At 42.4% G+C, this 14,238-nt stretch overlaps 1 protein-coding gene across 1 annotated transcript in view; it reads right to left on the reverse strand.

The window, feature by feature from the left end:
• EPHB1 (EPH receptor B1) overlaps positions 1–14,238 on the reverse strand; it is a 466,953-nt gene that overhangs the window by 42,182 nt on the left and 410,533 nt on the right. The window contains exon 12 of the mRNA XM_061420965.1: positions 12,922–13,137. Coding sequence (XP_061276949.1) covers positions 12,922–13,137 — 216 coding nt within the window. The remainder of the gene's footprint in view (positions 1–12,921; positions 13,138–14,238) is intronic.

Below are 14,238 nucleotides of genomic sequence, written 5' to 3' on the forward strand. Positions count from 1 at the left end.
ATTCTCCAGGCAAGAATAGTGGACTTGGTTGCCATTCCCTTCTCCAGGGGATCTTTCCAACCCAGGGATTGAACCTGAGTCTCCTGCCTTGCTGGCAGATTCTTTACTGTCTGAGCCACCAGGGAAGCCAAAGCATCGTTTGAATCCAAATCTTGCAAATTCCTACCATGTTCAAAGAATCATTTTGCCACCTCAGAGTGGGAGAGAGTTCTAGAGAGATCTTTTTGCCACCTTCCCAGCCCACATTCCTGAAGACATGGGCAGCATATCATGGAATAAAGGCCAAATTTTTTGTGAAAGGAGAGGCCCTAGAGACTTCAGCAGGAATCGATAGTGGCTAGAATGGATGCTGTCTCCCGGAAACACAGTGAGGATACAGGCTATGGCTGAGGCGATAAGTCATGGGAGTAATGGGAGAGGACAAGAAAAGGGTCCTGCCTCCATGGTGATAGGTGACTGAAATTCATCACAGGGGAACAAGGGCCTCTGCAGAGCACACGTGGAGCAGATTCAGGAAGAGCCCTGGGGCCAGGTGCTCCAGAGATGGCTTCAGGGGACAGACTGACCCTTGTCCCGCAGGGAGGGTTACTTCCATGTCCAGTGCCCCTGGGGGGGCACTGTGTCTGACACAGGTGGAGCAGATTCTTGAGGAAGGGGCCCAGCGGAGCCATCCCAGAGTCCGTCTTCATGGAAAGCAGGGGTGGCAGTAGGGAGTGCAGCATGTGAGGGAGAGCTGGGCAGCCTAGAAGTCGGCTGGCTGATCACCTGAGAAGATGGATTCTGCTTCCTGCCAGGAAGGGCAGATGCCCAAGAAGCAGCTCTGTTTGAGGTTCACAGATGGGGACAGAGTAGGCAAGGAACGTCAGCTGACATTTGAACAGAGAAAGCCGGAAGGAGGGAGGCACAGGCAAGCTAGGATAGAAGGGAGCCTCAGAAAAGCAGAAACACCAGAAACACACTGGGAGCCGGGGCTGAAACAAGAGGGTTGAGAGGCAGGCAGAGCAAAGGGGAAGGGGCTCGGGAAGATCAGAGGCACCTTGAAGACAGAGTGCACTTCACATAAAACAGGGAGGCCTGCAGGGAGCAGCATAGAGGGAAGGCTCGGGCGGGGCCGAGACTTCCTAGAGAGATAGCCTGGGGCTCTGAAGGATGGGAAAGTTGACACTGCTTTAGCAGGAGGAACCTGGCTGAATACTAAGAAGGGAAGATTCTGCTCACAAAGGGACCCGATGGAGGCTCTTCCTACTGATCAGAAAAGAAAGCCAGGCATGATGGAGCAGAGCTTTTGACTTACCCAGCAGAAAGCTGATACACATAGAGGGTCCGTGGAACCCTGTGAGGGCTCTGTCTACCAGTGTGGGCTGAGAAAGGGTGAAAGTCAGGTTTGTGAATTGTGTTTGTGAGCCCCAAATGCAAAGAGTTAACCAAAGATGTGGCCCTTTCCCTGATATGAGTGCCTTTTTGTGCTATTAGTATGTGACCTGTGAAGTCAAACACTGAGTCTGGGTCTGTAACTCAAGCATGGTGTCATGGATCAAATGTACATGTCCTCCCCAAATTCATATGAATTCATATTTATCACATATTTATCACATAACCTCCAATGTGATGGTATTTGGAGATGGGGCCTTTGGGAGGTAATTGGGTTTAGAGGAGGTCATAAGGGTGGAGACCCCATGATGGGATTAGTGTCCTTATAGGAAGAGGAAGAGAGACCAGAGCTGCTTGCTTTCTCTGTCTCTTTCTCTGCCTCTGCCTCTGTCTGCCATCTGACCATAGAGCAAGAAGGCTGCCAACTGCAAGCCAGTAAGAGGGCTCTTGTTGTCAGGAACTCAATTTGCCAGCATCTTGATCTTGGACTTCCCAGTCTCCAGTTTCTCCAAAACTGTGGGAAATAAATGTTTAATGTGTAAGCCACCTAGTCTATGATATTTTGTTATAGCTGCTTGAGCAGACTAAGACACATGGAAATGTTATTTTGAATACCCATAACGGCATTCAGACATATACCTGCCAAAAGCAAAGTGGTGTAAATTGTACAGGTGTTAGAGCCCAGCTAAGCTCATTGTTCTGTCTCTCCGGAATGTTAGGAGCAATTCAGAACTCCTCCCCGTTTTAGTGGGCTTATTTCAATCATAAGAGCACAAAGCAGCAATTCTATCTGTTCATTATACCAGGAGCCTGATGGGAAGGAAATGCTCCTGGGGCTAGAAATAGCAATTTAAAACAGAGAAGGAAGACCTGGGGGGAAGCATGGTAGAGAATTAAGACAGAATAAGAGATGAAGGCTGAGGGCCTGATAGGAAAAACTAGAAAACTTTAATAGCTATGACTGAGGTCTTCACTTATAAAGTAAAACAAGATGTATTAGAAGCTGACGATGTTTAAAAGATCTTGAAAGAATTGCATAAATAGGGAACTTAAGATGGAGCAGAGCTGGCTGAAGGGCTATTTCATGGATCTACTGATTAAGGGTTATTAATAAGCCGAAGGTTCCACTTTTAGTGTGGAGGAGTATGCCTCTGACAAACAGATTCTCTGCAAATTAAAACAAAATACAAGAGAAGAGAAAGGAAAGAAGAAAAAAAGAAAGAAAGGAAAAACTACCTGAAGGTTCCAGAAACTGAGCAGCACAAGGTGAGTCTTATTTTTGCAGTTTTGCCCTGGGCCAGCTGTCCACCCAGTAGCTAAAACACTAATGGAAAAAAACTTACCATCTTTCTGGCTGAAGAAACCAAGGAAGGAGTCCTGGATAATTGGGGATGCTGGAGAGCTGGGGAAGAATCCCTCAACACAAGAGAACCAGGGAAATGGAATTCCAAATTCTGGGTGTAAACTTTCCTCAATTCTACGGCTGACTCCTGAACCATTCAAGCATAAGATAGACTGAAAGCCACAGGAACTGAGCTGCTGCCCACTGCAGACATAATAGAGTCTGCTGGTTGAGTGTAACACGTCAACTTCCTGCTATATCAAAAACATCAATAATCTTTGGGTCAATGTTACAGAATTCAGAGTCTCTACAACACGTAATAACATTCACAACTCATGTAATCCAAAACTACTAGACATACAAAGAGCCAGAGAAATGTGATCCATCTTCATGGGGAAAAAGACACCAACCCATGATGACCTAGATTTATGACAGTGGTTACTATGGCTGTGCTCAACGGGGTAAAGAAAAATATAGTTATGATGAATAAAAAAAAACTCAGTGAACAATTAGAAAGTATAAAAGAAAGATTCATAAGAAAGTACAAAGCTTAAAAAAATACAATATCAGAAAAAAAATTTCGAGGGAAATTTTCAGAAGAATGGAGATGGTAAATGAAAGAATCAATGAATTTAAAGATAGAGATGAGGAACGGAGAAGAAAACAATGGGGAAAATAATGAACAGAGCCTTAGGAACCTGTGGGACAATCTACACATTGGTAATTATAGTCCTAGGAGGAGGGAAAAGGGGAAAGGAAATAATATATGAAGGACTGTGGTTGAAAAATTCCCAAATAATAGTGAAAGACATAAATTTACAATTTAAGAAGCTTAGAGAATCTCAAAAAGATAAATTGGGGGGAAAAAAGACATGACTGGGAACATCATAGTCAAGTTAAAAACTGAAAATAATGGGAAAAATCTTAAAAGCAACCAGAGAAAAAGTGTATCTCTCTCTCTCTCTCTCTCTCTCTCTCCCCTAGGGTAACCATGAAAACTGTGAAGAAGTAGAGCTGAAAAAATGCATAGACAAATGAAAGTTAATAGCCTGCCCACCTCTGCTTAAAGATGGGGTGGTAGCAGTGATGCAACATGGCCTGACCTCCACATCGCCCAAAGGCCCGCGGAGCCACTTGGCAAACATAACAATTCTTTTCTGGATCTTTGGGAAGGAAAGCGGAAAGAAAGAAGGAGAAATAGGCTTTCTGGGACATCACAAATGACCTAATCTGAGTAGGTAGTCTGGCACAGTGTGGGGCCAGGGAAAGAGCCCAGGTGTCCCAAGCACTGGGCACACAGTCTGGAGACTGGACTGAAGGACCAAAGCTACCCGAACAGGCTCTGAACTGAGCAGCTCATTTGATCACTTTGGACCTCAGATCCCTCCTCTGCAAAGCGAGGGGGAAGGATTTACAGTAAATTCTTAGTAATTGCCTCTCTAGAGGAAAGGGACAGTTGAGCATTCATGCTCTTACTTTAGTTTTGTGCATTTGTGTTGGTCACTGTTGGGCTTCTTCATGATCAGAATGAATCCCTTTGCCCTCTTTGTCCTCTCCTGAGTCAAACACATTTACACCCCCTGTTTTGATTCTTGTCTTTATGCTGATGACTCCTTAATGCACGTCTTTTTTGGACTTCTCCCTCATGATCCAAATCCATAACCAGTGGCCTATTTATTCAGCAGCTCTACTTAGCCTAGGAGCACCTAAAAGTCAAATTTTTCTAAACAAGAGTCTTTCAAAATTTTGTATCGGAATCATCCAGGAATCTATGCCTCTGTACTCCTTATTAACTCCAGGTAAACCTGATACCCACCAAAATTTGAGCAATGCTTATTTAAACGAAACCCACAATTCATTCAAAACCTGCTGTTTCTCTAACTGGTTCCTTTCCAGCATCCCCATTCAATCAGAGAATGGCACCACCATCTACCCAGAGGCACAGTCCAAGATGCCAAGTGTCATCCTTGGACTTCTGTCACCCTCTCACCCAAGTATCACCCACTACCAAGTCTTTCCCATGTTTCTCTCCTGATTCCTCTGGGTTTCATTCACCCCCACAGCCCTTGGCCTCCTAACACACATTGCTTCCACTTTTGCTGTCTGTCCTCCACATTTGAGTCATGGTATGCAGGTTAGGAAGCAACAGTCAGAACTGGACATGGAACAACAGACTGGTTCCAAATAGGAAAAGGAGTACATCAAGGCTGTATATTGTCACCCTGCTTATTTAACTTATATGCAGAGTACATCATGAGAAACGCTGGACTGGAAGAAACACAAGCTGGAATCAAGAATGCTGGTAGAAATATCAATAACTTCAGATATGCAGATGACACCACCCTTATGGCAAAAAGTGAAGAGAAACTAAAAAGCCTCTTGGTGAAAGTGAAAGTGGAGAGTGAAAAAGTTGGCTTAAAGCTCAACATGCAGAAAACAAAGATCATGGCATCTGGTCCCATCACTTCATGGGAAATAGATGGGGAAACAGTGGAAACTGTGTCAGACTTTATTTTTTGGGTTCCAAAATCACTGCAGATGGTGACTGCAGCCATGAAATTAAAAGACGCTTACTCCTTGGAAGGAAAGTTGTGTCCAACCTAGATAGCATATTCAAAAGCAGAGACATTACTTTGCCAACAAAGGTCCATCTAGTCAAGGCTATGGTTTTTCCTGTGGTCATGTATGGATGTGAGAGTTGGACTGTGAAGAAAGCTGAGCGCCGAAGAATTGATGCTTTTGAACTGTGGTGTTGGAGAAGACTGTTGAGAGTCCCTTGGGCTGCAAGGAGATCCAACCAGTCCATTCTGAAGGAGATCAGCCCTGGGATTTCTTTGGAACGACTCATGCTAAAGCTGAAACTCCAGTACTTTGGCCACCTCATGTGAAGAGTTGACTCATTGGAAAAGACTCTGATGCTAGGAGGGATTGGGGGCAGGAAGAGAAGGGGACGACAGAGGATGAGATGGCTGGATGGCATCACTGACTCGATGGACATGAGCCTGAGTGAACTCCAAGAATTGGTGATGGACAGAGAGGCCTGGCGTGCTGTGATTCATGGGGTCACAAAGAGTCGGACACGACTGAGCGACTGAACTGAACTGAAATGTTTTAAAAAAATATTTTATTTTGAAACAAGTTTCAATATCTAGAAACGTTTCAAGATTACTACCAAAAATGCCTATACATTCTTCATCAAGATACTTCATTCAAATTCTTTAAAATTGTCACAGAAATGCCCTATAGGGATCATATAGATTACCCAGTTGTCATGCCTCTTTAATGCCCTTCAATCTGGAACAGTTGTTGGTCTACCTAACTTTCATGACTTTGAAATTTCAAGATCATAGGTTAGGCATTTAATAAAGCATATCTCAATTTTAATTTTTCTGATGTTTCCTCATGATAAGACCCAAGTTATACATTTTGAACAGAGTATCTGAAATGCTATGTTTTTTCACTGCATCTTCTTAAGTGTCTGTTATTGGTGGTGTGAACTCTAAACATTTGATTCAGATGGTGTTACCAGATTTCTCTGTAAAGTTACTTTCTCCTCTTTGGTAATACATATTTTGGAGGAAATACTTTGAGGCTATGTAAGATCCCCATTTCTCTCTCCAGTTTCACCCCAAGTACAAGCATCCATTATGTTTCTTAACTATTAATCTGATGGTCACCAAATAGTGATTTTTCATATCCGTGTAAACTCCACAGTTCCTATCTTATTCAATAGATTATAATCTGTTACCATCAGTATATATTAAGTTCTAAATTATCCTATATTTGGACACTGGGAAGTCCTTCAAGCTGAGTATTGTGTTCTTTTGGTATATTACCATTATTCTTTGAGTACTTTCTGGCACAAAACAATGTACATACTTCCTCTGTCTAGGCTCTGGAAGGGGCCATTTAGCTAGTGAGTCCTGGTTGCTTTTAGTATAGAAGAGAATATAGAATCCAAGATCTGAGTGCCAGGTGTATTTTTTGCTACATGGGTGCCATTGCTTTGAGGCACTCTCAGCTCATATTTATTTATCTCTTTTTATATTGAAAAACCACAATTTTCACACTGATACCTCCAATTCTGGTTCAATTTTTTTAAACATGGAGAGGCTATTTATTCAACAGCAACTTTGAAGACAAAGCCTCAGAAGTCTGAGGGGATACATTTTCCTTATTTCTACTTCAGTTCACATAATTCATTCTAGCTTTCATGCTTTCCATATTTGTACCTCCTTTTCCAAAAGCTTCCATTATCTCCAATATAATTTTCAATATCTCTATGTATATAGCTAATATCCCAATCATATTGGGTTTCCAGCTCCTTCACCTGTGAGTCTCAATTCCTGCTAGGGTTTACTTCTCTAGGTCAGGATATCTACCTAAACTGGGCCTGCCAAATGGCCTTTTGGAGAAAGAAGGAAGTAAGGAAGCCAAGAGAGGTTTTTTGTTTGTTTATACAGAAGGGAGGGAAGATATTGGAAAGAAAAATCAAGAGGAAAAACCAGGTTATTTTCCTAAAATGGAAATTAATCACCTTTGGGTCATGTGTGTGCATCTGTGTACATCCTTCTCTCCCCCCACCCCTACCCCCATACACAGAATGACTGCTTATTGCTCTAAGGCAGTAAATTCCATCACAAATGTCTGGGAGGCCCATCTAATGTAACTACTGCTGACCTCATTGGTCAGTTTCCCTTCTTTATCAAATGCTCTTCTAAAATTCCACCTGCCCTATTGACACAAGCCCTTTGTATGTACTACTTATGTTTCTCGGTGCTCTAACCTACCGTATGCATTTGGTTGACTTATTCTTCAAATCTCTGCTGGAGCCCATCTCCTCTGAAAGCTCTCCTTAATTCCCCTAGATCTAATAAGGCTGTTTTTCTCATGTATTATTTTCTTCATGCTGTCACAGAACACAGTGACTCTCAGCTGTCAATTATGCACTTATTTGTGTGTGCATCTGACTGAGCTTCCCTTCCTCATTCAGTTGTGAGTAATGTGAGAACAGTAATGCTGTCTCTTTTCAATCCTAATTGTGCCTCCAGATTGTAGCCCAGGATTGGCACATAGTAGATGATCAATAAATATTTTTCATGTGAATAAGTTGCATTTTTATAAACATAAATAGTTTAGTCATCAAACATGATAATTTTCTCTATTTTGAATAAAAGGCAAAACATGGAAGAATAATATGGTAAAATATATCCTGAAAACTGTTAGGTTTAGGAGTTTATACAGTTCATCATTTAGAAGAAACACATACAGAGTCACAACAGATGATCTAAATAATGTGTGCAGGACAATAACATAGGAAGCTTTACATCTAAGAAACTTTCAATGTAAGGTATATACAGATTGGATGTTTGGTTCACATTATTATTTATGTGACTCAAGGTCATTAAAACGTCAGTCTTTCCAAATGTAGAATAGCGTTCCATTCAAAACTCATATGTGAGTGTATATGTATTACTAGGTAGTTTTAGGTAGATCACTGAACAAAGTGATCTTAAGTTGAAATAAAAGACATTTGAAAAGAGCCAAGATTTTTTAAAGACAAATGAAGATATCTTAATTTATCCAAACAGTAAAACTCTTGCTAAAATTAATATAATCAGAATAATACTGAAAGTAAAATTTTTGATAAAGTTACTATAATTAGAATAATATGGTTGGGCATAAGAATAAATAAATTGACCAATGGAGGAGATTTTAGAATCAAAACATTGTGTATGTAAGGAACTTAACATATGACAAGAATGACATATGAGCCAATAAAATATGGAAAATATCTTCAATAAATGGTGTTGATATAATTTTCTATATTTACCTGCATAAAAACACAATAAAAATATATGTCCTAACATATTCAAAATCATATTTGAGAATAGCCCTGGTGTCTACCAACAAGAGAATGGATAAATAAACATAGACTGTTACAGTAATTAAGAAAAAACTACCGCTTCACTCAGCAACAGGAAAGGATCTCATACTCAGAATGCTAAAAGAAAGCAGTCAGGCATGAAGAGCATCCTGATACCATTTATGAGGAGTTCTAGAAGAGACAAAAGAAACCTATATTTGAAAAAAAGTCAGAACAGCGGGCACCTCTGCATTTGGGACAGAGGAAGGACATGAGGGAACTTCCTGGTATGACGACCAAGTTTTCTATTTTGATAGAATTTTGGGTCACATAGTTGTATACATTTGTTAAAACTCTGTAAATGTACACTTAAGATCTGTGTACTTCCTTATGCAAATTTTGCCTTAATCAAGTAAAGAAGTATAAACAAATATATATACCCTCATTAAAAGACACACGCTCAAGTGTTTACGGGTGACGTGTGCACATGTCTACAACTTTTCTGGAAATATATCAACAAAATAGGGTGGAGTGATGAATCGATAGAGGAATGGATTAAATAAATAGTTACATGATAAATCAAACTTATCAAGATAATAAAATAGTATAGGAAATTTTAAAAAGCATTTTATAACCTTGGGATGGAGAAAACTTTTAGAATAAGCCAAAAAATCCAACAAGTAGAGAAAAAGATAGATATTTTTGACCAAATGAATATGAACCACTTTTGCAAGCCAAAGGGTATCATAAATAATATCAAAAAGACAAGTGTATTTTTTTTTTTTTTAATACAAAAAAGAATCGTACTGGGACTTCCTTGGTGATTCAGTGGTTAAGAATTTGCCTTCCAATGCAGGGGACATAGTTCGATCCTTGGTCTGGTAACTGCTGCTGCTAAGTCACTTAAGTCGAGTCCGACTCTGTGCAACCCCATAGACGGCAGCCCACCAGGCTCCCGCGTCCCTGGGATTCTCCAGGCAAGAACACTGGAGTGGGTTGCCATTTCCTTCTCCAATGCATGAAAGTGAAAAGTGAAAGGGAGGTCGCTCAGTTGTGTCCAACTCTTAGCGACCCCATGGACTGCAGCCTACCACGCTCCTCAGTCCATGGGATTTTCCAGGCAAGAGTACTGGAATGGGGCGCCATACTGTGGGGCAACTAAGCCTGAGTGCTGCAATGAAGATGCAGAGCCGACAAAAAGAAAAAAATAATCTTTGTAAAAAAGAATTGTACTTTTTTGTGCAGGAAAACATGAAGGAACTAATTGTATCATATATGGCAGAAAAAGGGTCAATATCTCTACTATAAAAAGAATTCCTATACATTTCTAAGAAACCAGAAAGTAACCCAATAGAAAAATAGGTAAATACATGTATAGATAATTAGTGAAAGAAGAAACATGAATCCCAATAACTCTGCAAAAAGATCTCTAGGAGTCAGTTGAAAATTCAATGAAAAGAAAACGAGTTATCATTTTTCATCTTTGGATTAGCAAATTTTAAAACATTGCTTACATCCAATGCTGGTGAAGATGTTAGAAGATGGGCACCATATATCCCTAGTGGAGTGTGAAGGTTTACAAGCTTTCAAAGTAGCAACCTGGAGTAAGAATCCCCAAGAGAATCACAAGACACAGAAAAACAGGCACAGTGTGATCCCATTTTTATAAAATAAAAAATTTCTTTTTGAACAAAGATAAAAGTGTGAAAGCAGACACATCTAACTGTTAAAACTGATGCTTCAGAACAGGAGTTGGTAAACCATTGCCTAAGTACCAAATCTGGCAGGTCACCTGCTTTTTTACAGCCCAGGGGCTAGGAATGGCATTCATACATTTTTAAAGGGTTACATTTTAAATGGTTATATAATCATGTACATAATATCCTCATTTGGCCTCTTAGCCAGCAAAGTCTAAAATATTTTCTATATGGCACTTTAGGAAAAGTTCACCAAACCCTTCTTTAAGGGAATTGTAGGTTCTTATTTATCCTTTTTTCTTCTCTGTATTGTTCTGACTTTTATAATAATCAGGTATTGTTTTTGCAAGTTTAAGGGATATAACTGGTGGGTAGATTAGGAAGATCAGTCACTTTTGATGCTGTTATGAATAGATGTATGAAGACAAAAGGAAACCAGGGAGACTCATTAGGAAGCTACTATAACAGTCCAGGTGAGAGAGAATGGTGCTTTGGAATAGGGTGGGGTCACAGTAGAGATGTGAGAGTTGGATCATAAAGAAGGCTGAGCGCCAAAGAATTGATGCTTTCAAACTGTGGTGTTGGACAAGACTCTTGAGAGTCCCTTGGACAGCAAGGAGATCCAACCAGTCAATCCTAAGCAAAATCAACCCTGAATGCTGATTGGGAGAACTGATGTTGAACCTGAAGCTCCAATACTTTGGTCACCTGATGCAAAGAGCTGACTTATTGGAAAAGATCCTGATGCTGGGAAAGATTTAAGGCAGGAGGAGAAGGGGACGACAGAGGATGAGATGGTTGGATGACATCACCAACTCAATGGACATGAATTTAAGCAAACTCCAGGAGATGATGAAGGACAGGGAAGCCTGGTGTGTTGCAGTCCATGTGGTAGCAAAGTCAGACATGTGACTGAACAACAGCAGAGATGAGAAGAAAGGGGCAGACTTTGTAGAAACCTATAGGAATAGGGCAGGGCTTCTCTGGTGGCTCAATGGTAAAGAATCTGCCTGCCAATACAAGCGATACAGGTTTGATCCTTGGGTCGGCAAGATCCCCTGGAGAAGGAAACAGCAGCCTGCTCCAATATTCTTGCCTGAGAAATCTCATGGACAGAGGAGCCTGGTGGGCTACAGTCCATGAGGTCACAAGAGTTGGACACAACTTAACGACTAAACAACAATAACATAGGATTAGTGGAAGGATTGAACTTGGATGGGGAGGCACAGAGAGAACTCAAGACTGATTCCTAGGCTTCACCATTAGGAATGGTGCAACCACTGAGTTGAAGAGATGGGGGAGAGGAGATTGGAGAGTAAATCAAGAGCTCTATTTAGGACCTATTAAGTTCTAAAGGGAATTGTGTGAACTAGGCAGTTGAACACAGATGATTATAGCTGTTCAGGCTGTGGAGGAGGAGGCTGAGATAGAAATACAAATTTGACGGTACTCATCATGTTGTTCAATTACCAAGTCATGATACTTATAGCTTTCTGGAAGTAATGGAGACAGAGAAGAGGACTGAGGCAGGACATAGATGGGCTCCAGGTTAGGCATTTACAACTGGTCTCCCGTTTACAATTCATGGGCAAGAATAAAAGTGGGCTGCAGGCTGGACACTTAGAACTAGTCTCCTGTTTGCACTGCCTGAGACAGAAGATAGGTGGGCCCCAGGTAGGCATTTTCGATCAGTCTCCTATTTGCTCTCCAAAATGGAAGTAACAACAGAAACAGAAATAGCCAGGCTTTGTCTCTTGTGGGCACCTTAAAATAACCATCATGGCAGGAACAGAGAAGGGCTAAATTTTGTTTCAGTATAAGATCAAGAGATCACATGTTTCCCTCCTTGGGGCAAGGGAGACACTACACATGCACAGAGAGATTCTTTGGGGGTCAAAAGTCAGGGGATACCAGGTCATAATCAGTTTTACTTCTATCCTCCCAGACACTTTTTTGTTGAAATCCATCTTGGCTGAGGAGCACATGCGCGCCTAGAGGAGGGTCACAGAGTTTGGCCACGTGTCTTACTGCATGTACTCTGCTTTTGCAAAAAAATGTTTTATTTTTCTCTTTACCTTCCACCTCTTCATCAGAATTGTTTCTTGTCAAGTGAAGTAAGGACTGAGGATTTAGGCTCTAGTCACACTCTGTGGTCAAGTGGTTAGGACGCCTGGTCAGGGAACTAAAGTCTGACTTCCAACTACCACTTACTGCTGCTGCTTACTGCAAGCTTCCACTAGCTGCCGCATGTGCCCCAAATCAGGACCAGGAATCTACCTGATGACACAGTGCTCAACCCAACTGGGGCCCGCTCCCTGTAGATGATGTCTTTCATGCCACTGACCAAATGTTTGGACTCCCCCAAATCATCCTTTTTCAAAACATCCTCTTTCATTGGCCAGGAACAGCATGGCTTCAGAGGAGACACCAACACTTCCTCACAGCCTGTGCCCTAACATTTGTCTGAACAACCAGTGGCTGTCATTTCTCCTGGACGAATGGTCCACCCAGCATTTGGCTTCCCCAGAGGACAAATGAGCTCTGGTCCCAGTCCCTCCCTGCATGCCCCACCATGGGTCCTCATTATGTGCAGCCACTTTTTACTCCTGCCACACTTTGACCTGAAAAGACCCAGAAGGACTCACCAAGGAGCTGGTGTAGGTGGGATCTGAGGTGTCATCCTGGAGGTAGCGGGAAAGGCCAAAGTCGGACACCTTGCACACCAAGTTACTGTTGACCAGAATGTTCCTTGCAGCTAGGTCCCGGTGCACGTAGTTCATCTCCGCCAGGTACTTCATGCCCGCGGCAATGCCCCTCAGCATCCCCACCAGCTGGATCACCGTGAACTGTCCGTCATTTTGCTGTAATAAGACACCAAAGGCATCCAGATCAAGACTGGCTTCAGTGGTTACAAGGAAGCCAAGCTGCCACGGTCCCACTGCTAGTCACTTTTGTCAGTGCTGGACTAAGCTGCTTCCACCCCCTCCTGGCCCCACTCCCATTCTCTTACCTCTCCTCCAATACTCTGCCTTCTTCTGGCCAAGCCTTGTGGATCAAGTTACATCTCAAAGCCATTCACTCCTCTCTGCCTTCACTGCCACCATTTTAACCAAGTCATCTTCATCCATCACCTGTAACAGCCTCCCTCCACCTGCTCCCCTCTGAAATCCCTTCTCTAAGGGAAGTTAGAGCCATCCTTGTAAGACATAAATCCAGTCATGTCACTGGCTGGCTTAAAGCACTCTACTGGCCTCCTATTGCATTAAGGGAAAGTGCCAATCTCCTCAGCTTGGCCCACAGAGCCCCAGGGGATCACCTTATGCTACTTCGTCTTGTACTCCATGCTGAAGGCACAGTGCCTGATGACCTTTCAATTCCCTCCCTGGCCAAGCCTTTCCTGCCTCAGGGCCCTGATACAGGCTCTTCTCTGCTTCTCCCCCACAGTCAACACCCACTTGCCTCAAATCTCCACTTAAATGTCACCTCCTCATAGAGGAGTGTCCCTATAAGCAGTTCCCTCCCCAACCCATAATTAGCACGTTCATATTACTATCTTCCAGTGCATGCTCTTACTTTCCTTCTCAGCTCATATCACAAGGTGTAGCTGTATGTGTGGATGGCTGTGTGTCTGCCTGTCTCTGCTGCTCTGAGATAAGAACTCTGTCTCTTGTGGTTGCCATAGCATTCCCAGTGCTGACGACGTTTGAGTAGACAGATGCAGCTCAACAAACATTTGCTGGATGAATGACTGGTACGTTACTTCCTGGCCCCAGAATTAAATGTTAAGATGTTTTCCTGGACACTGGGATAACTCATGTGCCTCAGAGGGCTGGTTGGTCAGAAGAAGTGCATGCACCACGTCTGGCTTGTGGACCTTCCCAGTAAATGAGAGCTGTTGCTGTCCCACCTCCTGCCAACCTGAAGCGTGTCTTCTTTCCCATAAGTTTCTTACCTGGCTGCCC

Source organism: Bos javanicus, chromosome 1, assembly GCF_032452875.1.
Source record: "Bos javanicus breed banteng chromosome 1, ARS-OSU_banteng_1.0, whole genome shotgun sequence".
Lineage (NCBI taxonomy): Eukaryota > Metazoa > Chordata > Mammalia > Artiodactyla > Bovidae > Bos > Bos javanicus.